A 27,226-nucleotide genomic window follows, 5' to 3' on the forward strand; every position below is an offset into this window, starting at 1 on the left:
AAAGTTGTTACGCACAGGTGTCGTGGCAAGTATACGTATATATGGTATAGTATGCGTTTATACTTTTTTAGAGAGTATACGTGCCAGGTAGTAGTATGTGCCGATACGTGCCAGGTAAGTATGTCCATGTATATATATATATATATATATATATATATATATATATATATATATATATATATATATATATATATATATATATGGCCTTTTTAATAAGAGTATGTGCACATACACACAATAATAGAGTATATACTACAAGGTCATATTAAAAAATATGTAGTATGATACTAGAGTACGTACGCATGTGCACATACAACATGTACAGTAATCAAGTATACACACATAACACAAGGTGGAAAAACTAGTATGAATTAGTACTTTTGCCAAAAAAAAGTATGAAAAATACTCTTTTAAAAAAAGAAAGAAAGCACGTCATACTTTTTTAACAAATGAGAGTATATGTATATGTAGATACACAAAAATTTGCTTAGTATATGTACATACTTTTTTGACAAATGAGTATACATATATACAGATACCTTTCTTTGAATAAAAGTATTGGTTCATACATTATTACGAGTATATTATTTTACTACTAGCATTTATCTCTCAGCTTGCTTATGGTCCTCGCTCGGTGCACCCAATGCTTCGTGGTCGTCGCAGGGATGGACACGCGGACCACGTGGATGATATAGGCGAATGCAGACATAGCTTTCTCGAGAATATAGGATGTGAAACGAGTTGTATATCTCGATTACTGCAGTAAGGATTAGGACTATCTCGACCTTACCTGGATCGCATCGACGGATGTTCCTAATTAATTAATCACAGATAGAAATTAAATGTGATGCCTAGACGGATCTGCATGCCACTTCTCCTGTCAGCTAGGGACGATGCAGCAGATGAATTATTGGAGCAGCTCAAGAAACGCCTTAACACTACACCACAACACTAAAATAGCATCAGACGTGTGTTGCTAAATATTAAAATTGTCGTTGAACGGTCCGTTGCTAAACATATCCCTCGGATCCTCCGTTGCTAAAATTCAATACTTAGATGGATAATCCGTTGCTACAAGTAGTTTACTTTTGCGTTAGATCGTCCGTCGCTATATATCAGTAATTGATTCCGATCGTCCGTTGCTAAATAAATTATCCATTGGCGCATAGTTTTCGGCCCATTCCCACAAAAATTTTGGCCAGATAGAAACCCTAGTTTTCACACACCAACCACACGAAAAACATCCACACATCTCTCCCTGCTCCCGCTGCCCCTTCCCACGCCGCCTCCCTGCTCCCATGTTGGTTTCGTTCGTACGGCGCTGCACAGGCCGCCGCATCGAGCCATTAGGCAGCCGCCCGCCCCGGCCCCTACCCTTGTCGGCCGCCCGCGCCCTACCACGCCCCTGCTCCTGCCCTCGCCGCCCGCCGACCAATCTCCATCACTGAAGGTCGCCGGTGCACTAGACGTCTGCATCAGGTGCCGGCCACCGGACTACCAGGTGCCCCAGCCAGTGCTCCAGCCAACAGTTCGCCTAGGTGCTGGCCGCCTGAGCACCAGACATACTTGCTCCCATCGTGTGCCCACACTAGCATGGTCCTCTGCAGCTGGTCATCCCAAATCTTCTAAAGGTATGTGCTTTATCTGAAATAGATGCAAATACAGGCAATGGATGGCACGTATAGCATTGGATTTGCAGGATCTATTTTTGGTTCTTGAGTCCGTCCATTTTTTGGATGGGGGAATTGTTTGTAGCCTCAAACTTGCTTGTTGTATTGGTTGTTTCACCTCAAACTTGCAAGGTAAGAGGATATGGTCAATAGATCTGTAATCTGCAAGGCATTAGATAATGAAAATATTGATCCAAATAACAGAAGATTTGGGATGATGTCTCACCCATGTATGGATTTCACCATCGATGGATGCTTCTGCCTTCTAGTCGCCGCATCAAAATATCGCCGGGCCTAATGATCAACAGCTACGCTATTGAATCTGACTAAACCAGCAAAATTGTCGTCGTTGCCGCACGTTCATCTGTGTTACCAAAAAAGAATCAATATAATGGGAAAAAGGATTTTGCATTTAGATGCTAGTACCTTCCAACAAAATTGCCCAATGATGTGGTCGACCGGCGGCCGGCCGCATGCCAGTTCCTCGAGGGATGGCCAAGATGAGATGGGAAATGACGCAGGCCGGGGATGGCCAAGATGAGATGGGAAACGACGCAATGGGGCGGATGGATGATTATATATAAGAAGAAAGAAGAAACGTAAAATTAGGATCAACAGTTCTTAACGGGTTTCCTATATATGCCCGGTATCCATTTGGCCGGATGGCTTGAAAGGAGCGTCGGGTGAGGGCGGCATACTCTACGTGGGTTTAGAAGGAGGGAGTAGTTACTCTCAGAGAGTAGGAAAAATTTACCCTATATATATATATATATATATATACTCCCTAGGAGTAGTTACTCCTTTCTAATAACCATGCACTGCCCACGCTGGCACTCTTAGCGGGTTGTGAACGAGTAAACCCAATAACATGTATACAATCCACGCGCGCGTATACCCATATTCCACCAAATAAATGATTTTTTAATCATTATTTCTCCGCTCGACTCGCTAGATGATAGGTCCGACTTCCGTTCGAATTCATTCCTCTCCGTGACATGTGCTTCCAGAGGCCAACCGTATCTGGAGACGGCGATTCCTCTCGAGCGGTGGCGGCGCTTCCACCCAGCGTCGGTGCTCACCCCACGGCCTCTTCCTTGAGTGTTGGCTGGCCTCGCGTGGCCGAGGGGCCTGGTCGCGGCAGTCTCTGACCCGTTCCACCGCACCAGCGGCACCCTACCCCGTTCCACGGTGGCGTCGAACCCTACCCTGTTCCCCCACGACGGCGCACGACACGATGTACCGGCTGACCGTTTCTCCAACGACGACGATGCCATCTCTAGCTAGTTCTTCAGCAGCCATGGATCTTGTGTGGAGTGGCGTTCGGTGGAGGGCGAGCGAGATCTGCAGCATCACCGGCCTCACCGTCGATGTTCCAGATCGTTGTTGCAGTCTAGTATGTTAAGCACACCTCCTCCTGTAAAGATGGGATTCATATTCTAGCATTAATTTGGGAACAGCCGCACCTCTCATCGGCGAGAACGCCGAGCAGACGTTTGGCGGCGGCCGCACGGGCGCGTACGCCTCTACACCTCTGCCTTGCATATATACTCATATCTTGATTCTATTTATCTGATCTTAATACAAATCACCATCACGCAGTGCAGCGCCTCTCTTTCCTTAGGTTTCATCGCCGGAGTATGTTGCACAACATTGTGACTGGCCGGAGACGAGTTGAAGCCAAGCAACCACAAGATGGAGACTATGCATGGCAGCAATTAGTCAGAGAACAAGACTATGAAAATTCCCTCTCAGCGGCAAGCAAAATTGGGAACAAATAAGGTGTACTAACAAAAGTATGCACGAATACTCTATTTTGAAAATTATGTACCGATACTCCATTCTGAAAATTATGTACATATGTACGTATACCACATTCTGAGAAGTATGTATGTTGCACTCCGAAAAAATGTACATATACTCCATTCTTAAAAGTACGTACATATACTCCATTCTTAAAAGTACGTACATATACTCCATACTAACATATATACTTCAGTTAAAAAAAGTATACTCATACTATAAATGAGGCACTTCTATAGGCATACTAGTTTTTTTTATTAAAGTACACACAATGACACAAGTATACACGCTCCTTCCATTGGTATATCGACATACTCTAATAAAAAGGTATGAACGCATACTACCTAGTATGTAAGTACACATACTATATTTGTCTTAGTGTATATGAACATACTCTCTAAGAAAAAGTACGTTCACATATGACTTTCGATCTAGAGTCCTGAAGCCGTAAGTATGAAACGTGCAAACGTACCTACGTATACAACAAACCCAGCGTCAATCTGATCCGATTTTATCTAGACATCCAGAAAATACAAATACATATGTTGTACATCCACCGCAAGTCTAAATGGGTCACGTTTCCCGACCCGTTAAGCATCGTGTGAATTGCCGGAAGCTCCCTGGTGCCTATACTCTCGGTGGGAGTAATTACTCCCGGGAGTATAAAACATGCACACCAACTAATAATCATCACTGGCCTCTTTAATCGAGAATTGGAGATCTAAATCTTTTAACATATTGTATTACTGTGCCAAAGAAGTTTGTGTACTCACTAAAATAACCTAATATCAGAAACGCCCTTCATCATCACCAATGAGGAAAGTTCTAATTCATCCAAAATTGAAACAATAAACAACAACATAAAGGTATTTCTTTCACCAGCAAGTGCGGACACATTTGCTCAATGACACCACTCGTCCACTCCATCCAAGGAAGTAGAAATCCAAGAACGCGAGACCTGTACCTAGCAGGGTCGAATCCCATGTGGAGGGTGAGTCGTAGCTCGTTGACGCTTTACCATGGAGAGCTTCTTGTTTACCGTCATGGCTGACATACCCAACAATGGAGCAGAGCCCCTGGAGAGCGTTGTGGTAGGCAGCGAAGTTGCGGAGGATCTGATGCTTTCTATAGAGATAGAAGGGGCTGCGGGACTTTGGCTGGTTCAGGTGGTTGGTTTGGGTAGGGTTTAGAGTGGGGAGTTGGGAGAAGGGAGCCCGAGAGCAAGTTCGCTGCCGCCATTGCTAGGCTGGCTGTGGCTCATGACAACGACGTTGACGGTGAGGGCAAGCGCTCCTGGGTGCGGGATGGCTGAGGGCAGCGGCAAGCTGCCGGCGTCAGTGGGGAGGGCTGGGAGGCAGCAGGGCATGTCGTGGAGGAGGCATGGCGGCATCGGCGTGGATGTGGTGCCAGATGCTACGGCGGCACAGGTCCTGTAGGTGGTGGTGCGTCTAGCGGCATCGGGGCAGCGGAGCAGCTCCGGGAGCCGGCGCGTCCGGTGGGCGGAGCAGCTCCAGGAGCGAGCTGTGGGCGGCGCTATGGTGCGGGCGATGTGTTGCGACGGCGAGGGAGCAACGGGAGTTGCTGTGAATGGTATGTGCCTGGCGCACGGTGGCAAGGAGGGAGTGGCGTGAGCTTGAAGGCGATAGGGAGGGGAGCTGGATCTGGATTGAGATCAGGGATTGCGGGAGGGGAGGGAGTGCAGCGTCGCTGGGGATTGCAGGAGCGAGGGAGTGCGGCGTGACTAGGATTGCGGGAGCGAGGGGAAGTCGGGTGGACGATTGCTTTTCTCGTGTTTTATTATAGAAGAGAATAGAGAAGTATGCCGTGACGATGCCGCACACGCTGTCGCCCCATCGGCAGCCTCTCTGCGTGTGCGGTCGCTAGCTAGTATGTTCTCATCATCTCTGCATGTGCATATATACATATCCACGCACCGTCGTCTGATATCCGCGCGAGAGTCAAGAAAGCGCAGAGGCATGCAACCTATGTTTTAAATAGCAAGTTAAGATGTTTAGTGGTTCATGTCTAAAACAGCTAATAGCGGAGCTAAATCGGGCTATAGCGGAATATAGCGGCTAAATTGTACATGAACACAAATAGCGGCACTCTGCCTCAAAATGCTATAGCTGGCTATAGCGGCAGCTATAGCGGGATATTTAAAACTATGCATGCAACAGGGGGCTGCTAGTGTCCACCGAAACATCGGGATTCTTCGCATCCGAACGACCAGAAATATCTTTTATGTTTTTTCTGTTCTTCATTTTTATTTATATTTCTTTTTTTCGGTTTTATGTGACTTTTTGTTATCCGTTTCTTTTTATTTTTTATATTTCTTTTATTTCTTATTTCTTTTTTCTTTTATTTGCTTTTATGTTTTCTTTTTAATAATGTATTTAGTGATTTTCTATAGTGTATTTAGTGATGTTGACTAAATATATATGCAATGCTCTATAATGTATATACTGATGTTCTAAGATATATTTAGTGATGTTCACTTAGTACACATGTGTTGTTTTATAGTATATTTGAGAATGTTTCAAAAGTATACACGTGATATTCTTTTAAATATTTTCTCTATTACATATTTTAATTTTTTTCCCTTATACTTTGCTCTAGATTTTATTATTTTTATTTATGTTATGTATTTTATTTATTTTTGTGTATATTAAAATACCAAATTCATGAATCTAAAACTAGAATATTGTTGTTCTAAACCAAGAACATTTTTCTTACAAATATAGAACATTATTATCTAACCTAGAACATTGTCTCTACTCACTAAAAAATGTTCTATCTTTATAAGATAAATGTTCATTAATAAAGTTTTGAAGAATTTATTATAAGAAATCTGATGGTATAATCAAAATTTAATTTTAATATTTACTTTAGTAGTTATCACTTTTTTAGTTGATTCCGTAAGTTAGCTGACGTGTACTGTGCCACGAAACGATACAGGCTGCCTGCGCGTGAAAATTATTGGCTACCGGCCTGAGTGCTGGCATGTGGGCGGGAAAAGATGTGAACGAGAAAAAAATCATCGGTGTCAGTATACTGTCCGGCCGTCCCGACCGTGTGAGCCCCCACCCCCCGAAACATTGGTTTGACAGATTTTCACGCTCAACACGCACAAGCCAAGAGTAACACCCAACATGTTTTGGCTCAGCGTGTGGGTGGATACTTCTAGGCTGACCCACGCCCACCCCATCCTAGGTCAGACTTGAGCTGACGCAAGCAAACAGTTTTCAACGGATTTAAAAAAATCATAACTTTATAGTAATCATTTTTCAAATTATATTCTAATTACACCAACGGTTTTGTTACTATAAATCCTTCAAAATAAGATCTCACACGGATATATTTAGATAATATTTTATTAATGAACATTTATCTTATGAAGATACAACATTATTAAGTAGAGATGATGTTCTAGGTTTATAGAAATAATGTTCCATCTTTATTAAAAAATATTCTTAGTTTATAAGAATAATATTCTAGTTTAGATTCATGATAATATGGTATAAAAATAAATATAGACAAATAACATAAATAAATAACAATAAAATTTAGTGTAAAGCATAAGAGAAAACGTAATAAAGAAAAATTAAAAAGAATATAACATGTATACTTATAAACGTCCTAAAGTAGACTATAGAATGTCACATATACTAAGTGAACAACACTAAATACACCATAAAATACCACTAAATGCATTACAGAACATCGTATATATATTATGTGAACATCACTATATACATCATAAAACATCACATGTATATTGTGTAAACATAGAAAACATAATAGAACATCACATGTATACTACACGAACAACACTAACCGTAGACACAACTAAATATATCATAGAACATCACATATATAGTAAGTGAACATCACTAAATATACCGTAGAACATCACGTATATAGTAAGTAAACACCACTAGATACACCGTGGAACATCAAAAAAACATAGTAGAACACCACATGTATTCTATATGAACATCACGAAATACATCGTAGAACATCATTATATACTACGTGAACATCACATGTACACAAGACGAACATCACAAAAAATATCATAGAACAACACATCTATACCACGTGGACATAAAAACATCATAGAACATTACATTTATAACACATGAACATCACAAAAAGTATCATAAAACATCAAATATATATTACATGAACGTCATAAAAAACATCACAGGACATGACATTATATACCACATGAATATAAAAAAACATCATACAACATAACTCTGTACTATATAAAAATCTCATGGAATATAGAATACAAAAAGCTGAACATAAAAATTAATCAATTCTAGTAACAACAACAATAATATAAAAGTCAACAATAGCAAAGAAGAGAAAATACACATAAAACATGAATAACAAATGATAAATGTATAGCAAAATAAGAAATAAATATGTATATGAAAAATAAAATAATTAATTAGTGTAAAATAACAAAAGAAATACAAAAAGAAAAAGAAATATAAGAAATAAAAAGAGAAACTAATGTAACAACTTACTAGGAGTTAATCATGTAAAAATTCTTCTAAAAATACTGAACCCAGTCATTGCATAAAAGTTCATACCACACATGTGTCATAGACATAGAAAAATAAAATATAATATAAAAAAGTAGAAGATAAAGTGAAAAAAGGAAATAGAAGTAATAAAAAAAGGAAAGAAAAGAAAAATAAATAAAAGAAACATACAAAGTATAAAAGAAAGTGAAAAGAATAATAAGAAATATGTAAAATATAAATAATAAAAAATAAAAAAGAAGCATGAAAATAAAAAAGAATAGAATAGAAAAGAAAAGAAAAAGAAAATAAAATGAAAAGGCTACATCACTCGGCAAAGCCTGCGTTTACAAGATTCTTCATCACATCGAATCTTTAGACGCTTGCATAAAGCGGATAAAAAATAATTAATTGCACAATTTACCTGTAAATCGCGAGATGAATCTTTTGAGCCTAATTAGGCCATGGTTGGACAATGTTTGTCAAATACAAACAAAAGTGTTATAGTGTCAAACTTTAAATTTTTTTTTGCATCTAAACAAGACCTTAGAACCCCTACCATTTTTTTGGATCCACCACTCACTACTGGGAACTCCCCCTTTTCTAAGTGCCGGCAGTACTTGGCAAAGCCCACTCGGCAAAGAAGTAGTCGACAAAGGTAACGGGCGCCGTGAGTGCCGACATGGTAGACACTCGACAAAGGTATTTTTTTGAAAATTATTTGCCAAGTGCCGATGTGGCAGATACTTGGCAAAGGTTTTTTTTGAAATTTTTTTTGCCGAGTGCCACGCGTGGGGCACTCGGCAAAAGTTTAGTCACTTTGCCGAGTGCCGACAAAGGCTACATCACTCGGCAAAGCCTGCGTTTCCGGTAGTGACTGTTTATATCTCCATAGTAATCAAATAAAATAAAATCCCCTACAAACAATTCATACTATCAAAAAAATGATATCTTATCCAAATGTAGCGAACTTGTAGTGATTGTACATTTCCATGACTTTCTCAAGAAGCTAAGTAACGGCTACAAAATATGTCGCTTTCTAGTGAGCCAGCGCAGCACCAACGTACGTAACGCCAACGGTGAAATGGACCTTGGACTTCGATCGGTCCGGCCTCGCATCAACCTCTGCTCCATATAAGCGCAGCGGGGTGCCAGCAGACTCTTTCAAACAACGACAATACGACATCCTAGCAAAGTAGCAAGGCCGGCGATCGATGGCAGCGTCTTCTTCCAACAGACATCACCGTCCTCACCTTGTTGATCAGGGGCTGCCTCCGGTGCAGCAGCTGCTACTGCTACCTACCGGTGTGGAGGACGAGACAAGGGATTGGGCGGAGCTGCCGCTGGACGCGCTGCTGTCCGTGCTTCGCCGGCTGGATGCCGTCGACGTCCTCATGGGGCCAGGCCATGTGTGCCGGCCCTGGCGCCGCGTCACGCAAGAGGAGCCCGACCTGTGGCGCAACATCGACATGCGCCACCATGGCAAGCTAGCCAACGGCGTCGACCTCCAGCCAGCGGCGCGCGCTGCCGTGAGGCGCAGCTCGGGCCGGTGCGAGGCCTTCTGGGCTCAGAGCTTTGGCGTCGACCGTGACCAGTTCTTCTTCTTCCTTGCAGACGCGTGAGCAAATTTTTCCTCTTCTTTCTTCTGATGAAATTTTATAATGATACTAAACAAATTAGCAACCGTGGATGCTGCTGCATATAAATATGTTCTTTTTGCGAAGATATAAATATGTTACTCCGACAGTACGTCCGATTGACCAGAGTATATACTTGAATTTCTAGCCTTTATGTATATGAAATATACCTGAGTTACTATTGTTCCATTTGTAGGATCATAAGCTTTAGGACCAGAATACATGAAGAACACATATTGAACAAACCTCGTTTGACGAATTAGCCATAGTCTTGCTGAAGTCCCGTGCATGCTTGATACATGCGAGATCTAGACGACATAGAGCTTAATTAGGTTGCCCTCACGGTGCAACAATACAGCTGCCTGATCAATGGCTATATCTTAGGATGGATTCACTACGGGAAGCAGTGGCTTCCCCTAGTGTCAAATGCACTTGGGAAAGGCTTAGTTGCACTCGGAGAAGCCTTCCCCGAGTGCAACACTCGGGGAAGAATGTCCGGGGTATCTCTTCACGGAAAAGGCGTCTTCTCCAAGAGCCAAAAATCATGCAGTCAGGGAAGGCTTTTCCGAGAGCCGTCCTAGCACTAGGGGAAGAGTTGACACCGTTGGTGGTAGCCGGCGCCATTTACTTGTTTAAAAAAAAATCTTCCCCAAGTGCAACACTCGGGGAAGACACCCTCTTCCCCGAGAGCCGCGGCCCAGGCACTCGGGGAAGAGACCCTCTTCCCCGAGAGCTGCAGCCCAAACACTAGGGGAAGACAGCCTCTTCTCCGAGAGCCACTTCCCAGGCACTCGGGGAAGGCACCTTCTTTCCCGAGAGCCAAGGCTTGTGCACTCGGGGAAGCCACTTTGAAATTTCTTTTTTGCTTTTTCATTTAATCAACAAAGCATATATGTATATGTATATATATATATATATATATATATATATATATATATATATATATATATATATATATATATATATATATATATATATATATATCACAATCCAAAAATCAACAGCAATATATCACAAACCACATTTATATATATCACAAATGACCAAATTTATACGAAATTCAGAATATATTACAAACCACACGTTCAAGAGTACATATTATTCCAAGTTCACAAGTTCAATATATAAAAAACAACTTCAAAGACAGCTCACGACGACCGTCCAGTGCGATGTCGGCGAGGGTTGGGACGCCCCAGCTTGCGATCCCGGCGACGGTCCATGTGTGCATAGCACGTCGTGCGATCCTGGCGACCCTCCGACATGGTTGGATGCCGCCCCCGATGCATGCTAAAAAAAGAGAGAGCACTAGATGTGAGTGACAAATAAAAATATAAAGAGTATAAAGAAAAATTAAAAATTTCTGCAGCTCCACAAGTTTACATGCAAGGTAGGTATTGTCTTTTGGTGAGAAAGCAACCAAGAGAATCTGTTTACATATGCACATTTCGGTCATTAGCTGTTATTTGCAGAGTGTGAACAACGCCAAAGCATCTCATGACCATGATCGCTCAAACAAAACACATACCAGAGACCATTATTATAGGAGTAAGAAACATGGAAGGCACAACATATTAGCATATATCCTAAAATTGGACGTCCGGAGCATGAGCATATGGACTGAACCAACCACTTCCGACATACTCACCAAAGCACGTCGCGAACTTGATGGGCTTCCTGCCATGGCCTTCTTTGATGACTTGCTTCTTAACCTTGTCATGAAGCACCTCCATGTCAGAGGAAACCACGGGTGGGGCGCTGCCATCCTGGGGAGGTTCAGAATGCACGAAAGAAGCCTCTTCCACTGGAACCTGAGAATCAGAAAGCAGCAGAAGTCAAGAACCAGGGACTCTCCGTCTTGAAATAGATCCCGAATTGCCACACTGCAAGGAGAGTCTGCAATTCAGGAAAAAAAAGTGCAGTGCTACTGCGGCAGCGGTGGACTCCAAATTGGCAAAGCCGCGGGTGGGATCCGAAACTGCCTCGTTTGCTGTAAAGTACTAGCGCCCCCAACTTTGCTCTAATCCCCCAAATTAGCTGAAACAAACAAGCTGACTGCTAATTTGTTAAGATGCTTGTCCATTTCACAATCCACATTCCACAGGCTGAAACAAACAGGGCCTGAATTGCTATGCTTAAAAAAAAAAGTTATCGCGGGCACGGTGCTCACATCAAGCTTCTCTTTCTTAGCAATGGAGTCCCAGTCCTTTGCTGCGATCCCTGTTAAGGTTAAGGTTGACCACCATTCCCTTCTCCAGAGTCTCGGTCCAGAAGCAGGCAAGGTAATTGCCAGATTCCACCGTGGTAAAGGCAAACTGGCCATGGCTAACCTTGTCGACGTGATGCAGGACGTCTCCCAAAGGCGATGTCACCTGCAGGAACAAAAACAATCCAGGAAAAAAAACTGCAGTGACGACCACATCATTACGTTTTTTTTTCTCTCCTCTCAAGTGATAGTCGATCCATCTGTTCTTGATGGAGAAATTTCAATATTTAGGACTCAATTCGCATGCCTCTCAAGATTTAGGACTCAATTCGTGTGCCTTTCAAAAAATAGGACTAAATATGCGAATTGCTTCAAGATTTAGGATTTCAGGTATTTTTAGTTATTTCTATTTTTTCTGAAATATTTTCACCTCTCTCTGGAACCTAAAATGACCAAATTGCCCCTTGAATCTAAAACATAACGATCTCTCTCCCTGTCTCGTTCCTTCGTACCTCTTCGGTCCGTCGCGGCCGCGACTCGCAGTCGCGTGAGGCGACGCTCCCGTCCTCCGAATCTTCGCCGGTGCTTCACCGCCGGCCACGGCCTCCAGCCCTCCACCGCCGTCTGTCTCCGCTGCCCTCCCCTTCTTCCCCTGCGCTCCAGTCCGTCGCCCTCCCCATCCGGTGCCCTTCCCTGCGCTCAAGCTGTAGCAGGCTAGGGTTTCGACTGGACCCTAAGAGGAGGCTCGGCGCCGCTCTCCAGTGGAGGAGGCCATGATCCCCTCTGAGATCCCTCCAATGTAAGGCACAATCCCCGATCCCTCTTTCAATTTGCACTATATTTTATAGTTCGTAGATTTTGGGGGCACAAGCTTATCATGTGTCTCTTTTATTTGTTTTGTTGGTACACGTAGAATGAATGCAGAAGCTGCGTTTAGGCTGTGTGTTCACTTTTCTGAGTTTACTGCAAAGCTTGATGATGGTTGCTGTGTTGATGTGCCACAAAATTATGACGAATGGACCGTGGATTGTCGATGTTATACTTTAGACATGCTAGAAAAGGATTTGGCAGCTAGGATAAAATGGGGCAGTGCCCAGCAGCTAGTAGTATCTGAGTTTGTCATGAGTGGAGTTGGAGAAAGAAAACTGCAGAATGATACAGATCTGTCACTTGCTTTCATTGAAAGAAAGAATGAAAGGAAGATGCTTTTGGTTGTTAGTGTTGTCGACAAACCCATAGAAATCGATTGGGACAGTCTGCAGATTACTCCTCTAACTGTTAATCAGATTGGTGCACCTATGCCTGTGATTGATGAGGATACAATTTATGAGTTTCTTGGTCTTAGAGCAGAGGATGAGAGAGTTGAGCAAGCTAGGGCAGTGGCTGCTGAAAAGGGAAAGCAAACTGCTCTTGAACCAGTTGATGAGTTGGTGGTTGATGATCATGTGCCTGGTGAGAACTCAGTGCTTTATGATAGAGAAAATCCTCCTATGAAAGAGGGAACCATTTATGCTAGTATGTCTGAATTCAGGGCTGCATTGAAGCATCATGCTATTGTGGAGAAGTTTGAAATTGGAACTGAGAAATCTTGTAAAAGTGTGTTTAGAGGATACTGCAAAGCGGATGATTGTCCATGGTCTATTGTAGCAAGGTTGATGCATGACAAACAGCAAGTCAGGGTACTAACATTGTTCTAACTTGTCTTCATATGCAACATACTTACTTAATGTATCTGTTAGGACATTTTTACTCCACATGTTTACTTATATCTGTTTTAAATTTTCAGATTACATTGAACAAAGAAGAACATTTTTGTCCATCTACTGGTAGAGTGAAAACGAAGATGGCATCATACACATGGATAGCAGAGAAGGCAATTCCTTTTCTAAAGAAGAATCCTAGCATGGGATCAAAGGAACTGCAAAAGGAGTTAGAGGAAAAATATGATGTGACACTTGGGTACTCAACTGTACATCTTGGTCATGAGGTTGCATCAAAAAAACTTTTTGGTACATGGGAAGAAAGTTTTGGATATCTGTTCAACTTCAAGGCAGAGATTGAGCTCAGAATGCCAGGAAGTGTTGTAGAGATAGATGTAATCAATCAGGAAGATGGTGTATATTTTCACAGATTCTTTTGCTGCTTGAAACCTAGCATTGATGGATTCCTAAATGGTTGTAGGCCATTTTTGAGTATAGACTCCACAGCTCTCAATGGTAGATGGAATGGCCACCTACCTTCAGCTACAGCACTAGATGGTTGCAACTGGATGTTTCCAGTTGCATTTGGATTTTTCTCAGGTGAGACTACCGATAATTGGACTTGGTTTATGCAGCAACTGCATAAGGCGATTGGGAATCTGCAACACCTAGCTATAATTTCAGATGCTTGCAAGGGCCTAGAGAATGCCATAAAGACAGTTTACCCTTGGGCTGAGCATAGAGAATGTTTTGTCCATCTGATGAAAAATTTCAGCAAGCGTTTTCAAGGGCCCGCTTTTGGGAGAATGTATCCTGCAGCTAGAACTTTCCAACCAGATTACCATGAGTATCTCATGAACAAGATGTACGCAACCAATAAACAAGTCGAGCCATGGTTGAAAACCAATCACAAGTTAAAGTGGATGAGGAGCAAATTCTCAGAACATATAAAGTGTGATGCTATTACAAGCAATGTGGCTGAGGTTTGGAACAACTGGGTAAAGGATATTAAGGACCTTCCTCCAGCTAGCCTTGCTGACTCCCTTAGGTCCAAGTTTATGGAACTATATGCAAGGAGGAGAAGAATAGGTGAGAAATTCGAAGGCCATATAATGCTTCCAGTCGTGGTTCGCCAACTATATGCGCTGAGTAGGGAGTTGGCCCACCTGAAAGTCAAAGAAGGTGGAAGGGAAGAAGCTGAGGTGACAGAGGTTACTGATTCACAGAAGATCATAAGACATGTGGTCAATATTAGAAACCACATATGCACGTGCAGGGAGTGGCAAGTCTCAGGAAAACCATGCCCACACGCTATGGCACTCATCACCACATGTAGAAATCCTAAGATGGAAGAGTACTTGCATCCTTACTTTTCAGTTTACCATTTTAGGCTAGCCTATGGTGGTGTGATTAGACCACTACCTGATATGTCCCAATGGGCACGTGTGAATCTTGGATTCAAAGTGTTACCGCCTCTCGAAAAGAGGGAGCCTGGTAGACAAAGAAAACTCAGAATTCCTAGCTGCATTGAAAATAAGGGCAATAAACCTAGGGGCAAAGGCAAGTGGCAAGTGACATGCAAAAAATGCGGAGGTCTTGGCCATAGGTCGTCATCTCCAAAGTGCCCGATGAATGGAACAAAGAAAAGGTAAAATGCCACTTGTTTTGCTTCATTAAAATATTACATTTTATTAACAGCTCCACAATTTTAGGAAAAGCCGAGCTAAAAAGGGGAAGGCTGGGAGGCCTCCAGGCTCTAGCAAAAGGCAGAAAGTTGCTGAGCAAGGAAGTCCAGAGAACAACAGTCCTGTGACAGCAAGGTAAAGTAAATAACATGATTTGTACACTTCTCCTCTATATAACAACATTAACCATTTTCTTTATTTTTAGTCAATTCTCATCGGCCATAGTAGAGCTAGAAGGCACAAGTCAAATCAACACTTCTCCTGGTCCTGTGACAAGAAGGTACCTCTATGAACTGTATGAAAGACTTGAGCTGTACATTTTTAGTTTTTATGAACACTCAACCAGCTAGAAATTTCCTTCTATTTTTAGGCAATCACTTTTAGCAATGGTGGAGGTAGGAGGGTCAAACCAAATCACTACAAGTTTTGGACCTGTAACAACAAGGTAAAAAGAACTACTCAATTGAGCATGCATATACTCAACTCTGTTCATGTACTGAAGCATCCCTCTCCTATGTTCCCATGTATTCAGCCAAACCGGAGAAGAGGCACTAAATATTGTTACCACTCCCACCAAGTCTCCAGCAAGGCGTCGGATAGGACTTAAGAAAAAGCTCACTCCAAGGAAGGGAAGAAATAGTGCTACCTGATCAATTGAAGAATAATTATATAGCCTCTTTTGTGTTCTAAGTTCAAAGAAAAACTTTATTCACCTGAAGGTTCTTTTGGCTCTGTTGACTGTATGATTGTATGGTTGTAAGTTTCCAGGAGACGATGGTTCTTTTGTGTTGCCCAGGAAAACTTGTATGCACCAGGATGCTTCTTTTGGTTTTGTGTGGTTTTTAGTTCCTAGAAAACCTGTGTGCCTTTAGTATGGTTTGCTTATAATGACTGCTTTATTTTTATGAATATATAAGCATATGTGCATCTCGTTTATATTATGGTGTGCTGGCTTTGCTTTGTGCCAAAATGTACATTTTTTTCTACCAAGGGTTTAGTATAGTACCCAGGAAACCAAATCACCTGCCTCTATGTGGCTGGGTTCCTGGTGCCAAGGCTTCAGTTTTTTTTAATGCTGCAGCGATCAGCAGCCCATCATCCAGCGCACAGAACTGATCTAAATGAGGCAGGGGTACTTTGGTCCATTTAGGAGGACAGAGAGACATGCAAACATTTCATGAAAGGGAAAAGATGGAAAAAAGGCCAAAATCCTAAATCTTGAAGCAATTCGTATGTTTAGTCTTATTTTTTGAAAGGCACACGAATTGAGTCCTAAATCTTGAGAGGCATGCGAATTGAGTCCTAAATATTGAAATTTCTCTTCTTGATGTCTGTTCAGTCCAATAAACAGGAGCTGTGACAAACAAAGCGAGATGGTACCAGGTACGCATCCTATTCGTGCTGGAATTGGCATCGGTGATCTTTTCCAATCCATGTAACTTCGCTCACATCAAGCCAAATTCCCAACAGAAAGTAAGAACAATTCAACAGCACCCGATTCACTGGGCACCAGCATGCAGCCACGCGTGGGTGCGAGGGGTGGGGGGCTCACCAGCGGCGGGATCTGCAGACGGCGCCGCGTCTTCTTCGACGACAGCCATGGGATGCGGGTGGGGAGAGCAGAGCGCGGACGGCCGGCAGAGACTTCTAGACTGCGGCGCGGCGGGTCGGATAGTGAACTTGGTCGGGGTCGAGGCGGCGCGCGGCGCAGGGTCGGGGCCGGCTGCTGCGCGCGGGGCTGGGCTGGACGCGGCGCGCGGCGCGGGGTCAGGGCGGCGCAGGGTCGGGGCAAGGGTGGCGCGCGTGGAGACAGAGAGCTGCGTGGAGAGGATGGGGATAGGGTTAGACGGTTTTTGGGCCACATTAGTTATTTGGTCCCCGAGTGCTGTGAGCTTTGCACTCGGGAAGAGTACCTTCTTCGAAAGTTACAAAAGACACTCGGGAAATTTTTTTTTTGTTTTTGTTTTTTTGTCTTTTTTTTTTTGAGGTCTTCCCAAATTACTTTAAACTTCTTGTTCAAATTTGGGGATATTTAAACTTTTTTTATATATTTTATTAGTTTTTTTCGTTTCATTGATTTTTTTGCAAACTTCAAATTTGAACTGTAGGTGCATTAAATAATGAAATATCTTTATTCAAAAAATTATATTCACGATATTTGGTGTATGTTAAGGCCGTACCCAGAAGCTCAAATGAAATGTGAAACATCTTGTTGTCGTAACATGAGATACAACTTGCGGAAAAAATGTTTTTAAATTATATAAAATCCTTAAAAAGTCTGAAAATAAAGAAACTTGTCTGGACGTCATGTTATCGCATGTAGAGGCTATGATAAAAATTTGAAAAGGTTTTGAACAAGTTGTAACATCGGATGTTTAAAACCTAGACATCTCCGTATATGATCATAAGTGATCACATGTAAAGATGTCTAGGTTTTAGACATCCAACATCACGCCTTGTTCCAAACCTTCTCAATTTTTTATCATAGCCTCTACATGTGATAAAATGACGCCTAGACAAGTTTCTTGATTTTTAGACTTTTTAAGGATTTTATATAATTTAAAAACATTTTTTCCGCAAGTTGTTTCTAATGTTACGGCAGGTAGATGTTTCATATTTCATTGAGCTTGTGGATATGGTCTTAAAATACACCAAATATCATGAATATCATTTTTTGAATAAAGAAATTCTATTATTTAATGCACCTGCAGTTCAAATTTGAAGTTTGCAAAAAAAAAATCAATGAAACGAAAAAACAAATGAAATATACTTAAAGAAGTTTAAATATCTCCAAATTTAAACAAGAAGTTTGAAATAATGTGGGAAGGCATCAGAAAAAATGGGGCAAAAAAAAACTAAAAAAAGAAAAAACTTCCCCGAGTGCCTTTCTTAGCTCTCGGGGAAGGGCCTCTTCCCCGAGTGCCTGGACCGCAGCACTCGGGGAAGCCAGTATTTTCCCCGAGTGCCACGCTTTAGCACTCGGGAAAGGGCGCCTTCCCCGAGAGTTTTTTTTGCGTTCGGGGAAGAATTTTTTTCATTTTAAACTCCAACGGCGCCGTCGGTCTGGGACGTCAAGAAACACTTTTCTTCCCCGAGTGCGTCTCTTCCCCGATTGTTGCGCTCGGGGAAGAGGACTTTTTTCGAGTGTCATTCTTCCCCGAGTGCCAGGTAGGCTACGGCACTCGGGGAAGCCTCTTCCCCGAGTGCAATTCTTCCCCGAGAGCAACACTCGGGGAAGACTGGCTTGCCCGAGTGTTCGATTTTTGGCTCTCGGGGAAGCCTTTGACACTCGGGGAATTTCCATTCTCCCGTAGTGATTGACAGGACCATGGGAGTTTCTCTTCTTTTATACCGGCTATTGCACACTAGGGAACATACGTTTAGGATGGCTTTGGGTTGGTCCTTATTAGGCGAACAGGCTTAGGCCCGGATCAAGGCACACCTGAGCTCCTCCATGGCTTGGACAACAAGCCATATGACTCCTTTGCCAGCAATTCACACACTTAGCTTGTTAATCAAACCACATCTCAATAAAACAATATATACCTAGACACTAGATCAGAATAGTCAATTAAGTGCAATCGAACCCTAATCACTATAGTATATCATTTCATTTAAAAATAAGAGTATTGATATAAATATAGAGAGTATTTACATGATTGTCCCACTTTAACTCAAGAATATGAGGCTCTCTACCAGACCCATGCTGGCAACAGGTGTATTGAAAACAATAGGTAGTGGGCCTTTAGTTCCGCCAACATCAACCTTGTGTATATATTTGACATCAATATATTGGTACGATCATGGATTCTATATTTCACAATACGATAATTATTGTCAATGTGTTTGGCAGCACCAATTGACATCTTAATACTTGGATAGGTAACCTTCTATTGATTATCGCAGATGTGAGTTAGATATGCTGTCGACCACTCATAACCCTACGACAAAATTCATTAGCCATATTGCCTAGCCAACAGCCTTGTAACATGCCACAAATTCTCCCAACATTGTCAATGATGCAGTAGCACTTGCTTTGAGCTTTTCCTTAAAATAGCTCCTCTAGCGAGGATGAAGATATATATAAAATGATATCTAGATCTCTTAGTATCCATACAACCCGCAAAATCAACATTTGAATAACCTACAAAGCGAGTGCATACACGAGCATACATAATGTTATCAATAGCTCAAGCATATGGAACAACACCTGAATCCAATATATGCTTATATGGAAATCTCCACACGTGGAAAGAGTCTGCATACGCATACCATCACTTTTACACTGTCGTCCTCGCTTCGTGTTAAATGGTTAACCAAGAGGTACTATGTTTGAAACAACAAAAGTTATAAGTTGCTCTTCATCGTGATAAACTTAAAAGGTCATACTATCTACCTACTACAACTTTTCATGGGCCATATGGGCCAACAATACAATTACTACAACCTTATAACGGGTTGTGGTCTTACATTTAACCACCCATAAGGGCTGATGCCCTTAGTAGCTCACTGCATATCCAGTGGATGCTTAAAACAACCCCTTGGTACACCCATCCATGGACACATGCAACAAGAGTCGATACTCTGAATAACACCACTAACACCCCGCATCTATTTATATGACCAAACTCCACACGTGGAACAGGTGTCTTATTTTCACAAATTCAGAATAATTCACTTATAAATAGAAAATATGAAAGCAACATCAGTTTTTTCAATGAGATTTGGAGTTATTTATTAGACCTTATTTGTACTTGTTCATAGTGTTCTATTGCGCATAGATGTGCTTGATATTTCTTCAAATCATCGTTTTGTGCTATATTAAACTTAGATGTTGACAAGAGAATCCATAGTCCAAATAGAGTATCAAATATATTGCAGTCAAATTAATCAAATTAGTTTTTGAGGGCTAGCGAAGTCATTCTAATTGGAATGCTATATATATATACCTACAAGATCGGTTTCATTTTGCAGATCTTTTGTACGTTTCATGTGTTCTCAAGACCCTTGTGGTCAATTTCAGATGTAAAACAATGTAAAATGTTCTATTTATTATTAAAATAAGTAATGAATATGACTATGATCATTAAACACGAGTATAAATTGATTACATTTTAAGAAAATTATTACTGACTTCACATCATATGATTTTAAATGAATTATTTATCAATATTTAGAACTAAACTACTAGTTATTATTATTATATTAGAAAACATAACATCACCTTAACCAACTAGCAGTTGCTAAACTTGTCAGGTATTAGAGAATTAGTGATTCATTGGTAATTTTCTTTTCAGATTGTAAAGTTACAATAACTAGTAGAGAAATAACCTTCGGTCCTCACCTTTATTTCCAATCATGTTGGAGCCACAACTAATGTGAGCATTAGTTCCGGATCTAAATTTCACGGGCACTAGAGGCCCTTTTGTCCTCCTAAAAGTCACCCTTTAGAGGTCCCCCACCCATACTTGATCATATATGTTGTGAGGAAGCTACACCTGTGACGATAAAGTCCACGATTCAAATCCCACGCACCGCAAGAGGTTCCCAAGATTTACTGGCCCGTGGGCTGTATATCCACCACATGGATTACTATTGCTAGTGGTGATGTATATTTCAGTGACATTCTGCTAATATGTCACAAAAAGTTCATCTTGGATTGGATTAAGTGGTTTGTTATATGTGTGCCTTTAGTCCCGAATCTGGTGTCTTAGTTGGGAAATCAAGACTGGAACTAAAGCCCATTCATGACTGAGATTAAAGCCCATTCCTCTAGTAGTGAATATATGCGTGACAAAAAGGAACTCAAGCAAAGTTATATGGTGGACTTCGCCCTAGGTAGAGACCATGAAAGAAGGTGTTTCTTGTTAAGTAGTCAAGGTTTTAGTAAAGAAATGTATTTCGTTTTTGGATAAACTTAGGACCACCCTACTTCTTCTAGTGTTTTTAAGTAATAATGAAATACTACCACTGGTCATAGTATATGAGAATCTCACTAGGAGACATTTAAGGGGTGTTTGGGACTGCTTCACTCCAGTTTTTGCAGCTCTGCTCCACGAACTCCATCATGGAGCAGCTTCATCGTGGAGTTTGTGGAGCACGAGGTACTGTTTGGCACGTAGCTCTGCTCCAGCTCCAGGAATGGGTTGGTTCCATGCAAATGGTCCATTATGTCACTGATTGAAATTGTTCTTGATATTTTTTGATCAAAATAGAAATCAAATGATGGAGCATTAATAAAGGTCATAATTAAAATACAAGTGCACAGGTGAAGAGACAAGGGGCGGCGTGCACAAGAAAAAATGAGGTCGCGACGTCGGGAGGTGAAGCATTTACGAGAATTAATCTGTGTTTAATGAGTGGCAAGATGGGTAATTACCTTATAACTCTATGTGGGAGTACCAAACTCTAAAAACTACAGTACCCCTACTCGAGGAAAACATAGAGCTGACATCTTGCTCCACCTTTTTTGCGGAGCGGAGTTTGTGGAGCTAGACGTATTTGACCACATGGAGCGGAAAAACTGGAGCGGAGCAATTCCAAACATCCCCTTAGTAGAAAAAAAATTATACTAAAATTTGAATGTAAAACACCTTGACTACTTTGAATGCTAAAACACCTCACTACAAGAAGTATTCGCCTTATCCATGTACTGCTCCCGTGCAGGGCTCCGCAACTGAAGAGTCTTCGGCTTATCTCGTGCGAGAGCATCTCCAAGCAGGGCCTCAACTTACCAATAAGGAAGTTCCACATGCTTGAGGAGCTGGAACTGTCACTCCACTCAGGCGTCGTCACCACATCCAGCTTCTTCAGCCTCGCTGAGACCTGCAACGCAGCGGCCGAGGCCTGCCCGCTCCTGAAGCGCTTCCGGCTGAACAAATACTGCTTCCACTGGCGGTCCGGCATCGGCGACAGCGAAGCCACGGAGATCGGGAAGATGCGCGGCCTCCAGTTCCTGCAACTCTTCGGCAACAGCCTTGGCAACGACGGCCTCACGACAATCCTCCGTGGCTGCGTGCGTCTCGAGTCTCTCGACGTCCGCCATTGCTTCAACGTCGAGATCAACGATCAGGTGCGAGCGGAGTGTGCCAGGCTGCAAACGCTGAGGCTACCGGACGACTCTGTTGACGACTACGACCTCAGTTTCGGCAGTCCTGAACGAGGGATCCCAGATTTTTATAGGAACGTCGGTGATCCTGATGATGATCCGGATCCGACGGGTAATCCCGGATCATGGTGGTACTTCCGCTAATCCGCACGATTCAATCAGGAGATTATATATACATATCCACCGTTACACCACTGTCCACTGCTCCTATGCAGGAAGATAGTGGACAAAAGCATTATTACAAGTTCGTGTTAAAAATACACATGGCTGATAGAGAATAATTATACTTATGCTGTCAGTTACTGTTTGTTTTCAGACATACTAGACGTTATCGCTACTCTGTAAACTTATCAGTTATACTCTATTTTATATTTGCATTTAATTTATATTTTTTGCTCACATGTATATATCACGTCTGTGTGTCCATAATATATATTTAGGGCTCCTTCATTTCGAACTATATAAAGCCAGGATTCTTTCTAGCTGATGGAATCTTATACAAATATAAACTATCCAGCCGGAACGGGAGGTCAATCCCTCACGAAGCGAACGGGGCCTTAGTTGAATTCCTTAACTTAAACTATGGTGTCTTTTGTTACAACTAATATCCTCATCACATCATAAATCTACACTACGTGAAAAAAGCACTAAGAGAACGCCACCCTCTCTACTGTAGGGGTGGCTGGCTTTGGAGCCGCCCTTACAGTGGCTCGGGTGGGTCTCAACAGGTTACCCGTCCTTACAGTGGCCACTGTAAGGGCGGCTAGTGTTATCAGCTGCTCTTACAGTGGTAGGTCACAGTAAGGGCGGCTGGATCACTGGCCGCTCTTAGAGTGGACTACTGTAGGGGCGACTCAATCACCAGCCGCCCCTACAGTGGTTTTAGACAAAATTGGTCAAATGAGATACTAAATGACTTCAAATGAAAATTTTTTGAACATTACGATTGTATAACTCATCAAGATCTACATTTATTATATAGTTTATTTTTCTATTTGAGAAAGTGTTAGTAATAGTCATAGGGTGGCTCAATCACCAACCGTCCCTACACTGGTTTTGGACAAACTTGGTCAAATGAGGCACTAAATAACCTCAAATGAAAATAATTTAACATCATCTTTTATTCAAACATCATATTTTATACTTTATTAAAATAATTACTTTAGTCCTTGATTGTACTTTTCATATAGAGGAACTGCTAGAATTAACATATACTTCCTCCGTCCCAAAAAGAGTGTCGTTTTAGAATTCTAGACATCTTGTTTGATCATCCGTCTTATTCAAAAATTTTACATAAATATTATATATTTTGTTAAGATCTATTTTATCATTAGAGATACTTTACTAATGATTTATTTATTTTATAATTTACATAAAATTTTTAAATAAGACGAACGATCAAACACGATTTCTAAAAGTCAAAAACGTCACTCTTTTTGGGACGTACGGAGTATGTCTAAAGCTTGTATGCCATCGTCACAAGGACTTCCGGCCCGACACATATTTGAAACCAACATTATAATTTATTTACCCTGTCGGTTTTTGTCTTTTTCTATCAGTGGCAGAAACTTGACAAAAAAATATAATTATTCTATCGGGGAAAATATAATTATTTTGTTGGGCGTGCCAAACCGATAGAGAACCTAGTTTCCAGTAGTGACAGAACCGTTCTTCCTAGAGTGTCTTTGAAACCCAATCATCCACGTAACATAATGATAACATTATTCATACACATAATCTCACTAATCCTTAGGAGTAGTAGGCTTCAAACATCACATATTTTTACATAAATTAGATACATCAGAGTAAGAGTAACATGAAGTGAATACAAATTTTAATCTAATAGAAAACAGAGTTTCAAAGCAAAGAAACTATGTACAAGTTCTCAAGTTTGATAGTTAGGATATTACTACTATAGACAATTAAACAAGAACTTCAAAAAATCATAAGTCCATAACAAGCCGACCAATATGGAGCCCATGAACACAAGCAACTATTTCATACATGGTGCTTCTTGTAAGTGACCTAGCGGCCACCTGTAAACCACTCTAGCAAGATGTACATTTAAGAGTTTTCTAGTGTGGTCTAACTTACTCTCAATCCAATAGAGTTAAGAAACCCATAGATAATCCTACCAATGAGTCCATAACTAATCTAGAAATGTAAATGTCACCCAAGGTAAGCACGAGCGGACGCAACAAATGCAATAAGAGGTCATAATAGAAAGGGAACACTTCTAGAGATGTAACATATATCTTGAGGTATCAGTTGCCAAATTGTAACCCCTTAGATCATGTTATAGCTCGACAGAGGTACGCTCTCTGGCACTGAAGGGACCGTCACGCTTAATAGAGGGGGGAATTAGGCAACTTAAAAGTCTAACTTCTAACTATGGCCTCTATTTTCCATAGTAAACTATCTAAATGTGCAACTACGGTTTTGTTAGGTGTGTTGTTATCTCAACTGCAAAAGATTTATGCAACCTAGGTTCCAGTCCTATCAACTAGCATATCAAGTAAGATAGGAAAGGTAAAGCACACAACTAAAGCAACAATGTAAATATGGAAGCTTAAGTGAGGTAGAGATGCAAACTATCGTTGATGACTCTAGTATTTTTACTGAGATATCAAGAAGGATGAAAGCTTCTTACTAGTCCTCATTGGAGCCCTTCGCAAGGAAGCCCTCACAAGGGCTAAGCTCTTAGTCGGGTAGCTCCATAGATAGCTCTGACCCTTCCCCAAGCACAAGTGGGTCTCTACAAACCTCTCCTGGATGTGCCCCGCTGTCTCCACTATCAAGCTTCTAGCCAAAATGTCATGGGCCTTGTTCCCTTCGGTACACAGTGGTGGCCACATGACAAATGCGTTTGAAATGCGATCGATGTGGTTTCACAAGACTACAAGCCTTGCTGAGTACAAACACAATATAGGGAAGCACCTCTATCTCTTTTCGGGTATGCAAACCTCACTAACTACTAGGCCTAAACCTAGAGCAAGTGCATAAGCGGTGGTCTAACTAGTCAAAGCACTTCACAAAGCACCTACACTAATCACAGAAGGATTTTTTAAGCTCTATGCATAATATATGGAGAGCACCTAAGTGGTGTAGCAACACCTTAGTATCTTTCCTCAACTCTTCCAAGTTTCAAATGGATGGTTGGGGCACACATATATAAGCCCCCACTTGAAACTAGCCATTGGAGGCTGAACTATATAGCCTCTACGAATACACCAGACTAGTCTGATACATGCACACGATATACACCGGACTAGTCCACTGTGATCACGTCAACTAGTTGTTAGGCTAGCCATTGACGATCTTTGGAGTACTGTTATGCATTCGGCCTATACACAGATCTTCTGTGCCTTCTAGCTAACTCGCTCTAAATGCAACCTCTTTCTTCAAATGGGATGGTGCGCCGTCTGCTGCACCGGACTAGTCCAAAGTTTAAGTATGGTTTGTGTCTAGTGTACACATTGTTGTCCACTGTCCCTAGTTGCAAACTACCCTTCTCTGAGTGACACTGTTCACTTCTGGTGCATCGCAATTCATTATCCAGTGCTGCACTGCTGACTTGAATTTCTTCATTTTTTTTGCATGTCTTTGTTTGGGCTTCATCCATCTCGTGTCTTGTACTTTGCTTGACCTTTGTAGGTCTTCAAAACAACTTCTAACCTCTTGCTTGAGGTGCTAATCATTCGGATGACCACATTGCCTATGTCTAGGTCCACTTTGCATCCTTTGAACTATATCTAAAAACACTAGCAAACATTGTTAGTCCAAATAGGCATGTTGAACATCAAACACCAAAATCCAAACTAAATGGTCCAAGGGTCCATTTTCCTTAGTCTCTGTTGGAATTTCTTAACATCATCACTAAGAATTAGTAATGCCGCCAGAAATGTGTTAATACCGCAGGTGACGGATCTATTATTATATCATTTCACGCAAAAATATTTCGGGTATCATTATTTATATTTTCCAAAGGAAGGCATATTGGTAAAGTTGTATGGATATGGACAAGTTAATATGCCAGTAAAGTGAACCAAGGTTTAATAAATTGGCAAAAAAGATAGTTTTAGTGTAGTAGACACACACTTGAGCCAACCTCAAAGGACAAAAGATAAGTAAAGAATAAAAGCATATTCTAAGTAGAGTAGGCTTGTTCTAATATAGTCGTCTAAACAATACTGAATAATCATACAAGTTACATAATCAGAGTTAGATCTGAGTGTGAGACAGGTAAGGAGGCCACCGAGTACTAGTTTGCCAGCAACCTCATGTGACAATTCAGACACCTACACCCTACCCAAATGTGAGGGATTACAACGGACGGACAAGGCTATCACCACCTGCCGCCTACCTCTCAACTGTGGAGTAGGACAATGCATCCACCTGTTTCTATGTACCCAAGCACCATGGTTGCACTAGTACACAAAATCTCTTCAACGATGCCACCCTTTTACATGGGAGGCAGTTCACATAGCATGCCACTTCTATAGTGCCACGAGGCACCAAAGCTTGGTGACCACCTGTGAAGATCCATCTTCAGGGGCAGTTGTATTAAGAAAACTATCTTTGATACACGTCCATATTCAGTGGTAGTTTAGTTAAGAACACCGCCTCTGAAGATCCATCTTCAGGGGTGATTCAATTAAGAACACCATCTTTGATACACTTCCATTTTCAGCGGCAGTTTATTGGGCTGCTATTGAAGCAGAATTTTTAGAGGAGGATCTCTTTACATAATGGTCTCCAAACCTTTGAAATTTGTAGAGATAGTTTAGTTAAGGAGACTGCCCTACAAAGTAATTTATAATGGTGGTTCTCTTTAATCAAATGCCTCTAAAAATGCCCCTCCTAAAAAATCAACCCGATCTAATCTAGTACA

General features: G+C 41.6%; 4 protein-coding genes and 1 long non-coding RNA gene across 8 annotated transcripts; 3 read left to right on the forward strand and 2 right to left on the reverse strand.

Annotated features, from left to right (window-relative positions):
* On the reverse strand, positions 1,644–2,389 carry LOC110436849. 2 transcript variants are annotated; one of them, XR_002454713.1, is made up of 3 exons: positions 2,097–2,377; positions 1,897–2,034; positions 1,644–1,794 (listed from the first exon to the last, which is right to left on the reverse strand). It is a non-coding gene; the product is annotated as an uncharacterized LOC110436849 (long non-coding RNA). The 2 variants fall into 2 exon arrangements; XR_002454712.1 differs by having other exon boundaries at positions 1,729–1,825; positions 2,097–2,389.
* LOC110437044 (putative F-box/LRR-repeat protein 9) lies at positions 8,959–13,717 on the forward strand. Its single transcript, XM_021465134.1, has 2 exons — positions 8,959–9,620; positions 13,629–13,717. The coding sequence occupies exons 1-2, from the start codon at positions 9,217–9,219 to the stop codon at positions 13,636–13,638; spliced, it is 414 nt and encodes a 137-aa protein (XP_021320809.1). The 5' UTR covers positions 8,959–9,216; the 3' UTR covers positions 13,639–13,717.
* On the reverse strand, positions 10,649–17,109 carry LOC110437043 (proline-rich receptor-like protein kinase PERK9). 3 transcript variants are annotated; one of them, XM_021465132.1, is made up of 4 exons: positions 16,780–17,078; positions 11,807–12,008; positions 11,285–11,447; positions 10,649–10,926 (listed from the first exon to the last, which is right to left on the reverse strand). In XM_021465132.1, the coding sequence occupies exons 2-4, from the start codon at positions 11,957–11,959 to the stop codon at positions 10,757–10,759; spliced, it is 486 nt and encodes a 161-aa protein (XP_021320807.1). In that variant the 5' UTR covers positions 11,960–12,008; positions 16,780–17,078; the 3' UTR covers positions 10,649–10,756. The 3 variants fall into 3 exon arrangements, with proteins under 3 accessions (XP_021320807.1, XP_021320808.1, XP_021320806.1); XM_021465133.1 differs by having other exon boundaries at positions 11,807–14,708; XM_021465131.1 differs by lacking the exon at positions 11,807–12,008 and having other exon boundaries at positions 16,780–17,109.
* Positions 15,077–15,896, forward strand: LOC110437045. Its single transcript, XM_021465135.1, has 5 exons — positions 15,077–15,190; positions 15,255–15,362; positions 15,433–15,507; positions 15,598–15,672; positions 15,760–15,896. The coding sequence occupies exons 1-5, from the start codon at positions 15,171–15,173 to the stop codon at positions 15,875–15,877; spliced, it is 396 nt and encodes a 131-aa protein (XP_021320810.1). The 5' UTR covers positions 15,077–15,170; the 3' UTR covers positions 15,878–15,896.
* On the forward strand, positions 21,979–22,479 carry LOC8075281 (putative F-box/LRR-repeat protein 23). Its single transcript, XM_021465600.1, has one exon. It carries the CDS (start codon positions 21,979–21,981, stop codon positions 22,477–22,479), a length of 501 nt encoding a protein of 166 aa, XP_021321275.1.

This window comes from Sorghum bicolor, chromosome 7, assembly GCF_000003195.3.
Source record: "Sorghum bicolor cultivar BTx623 chromosome 7, Sorghum_bicolor_NCBIv3, whole genome shotgun sequence".
In the NCBI taxonomy this organism is placed as follows: domain Eukaryota; kingdom Viridiplantae; phylum Streptophyta; class Magnoliopsida; order Poales; family Poaceae; genus Sorghum; species Sorghum bicolor.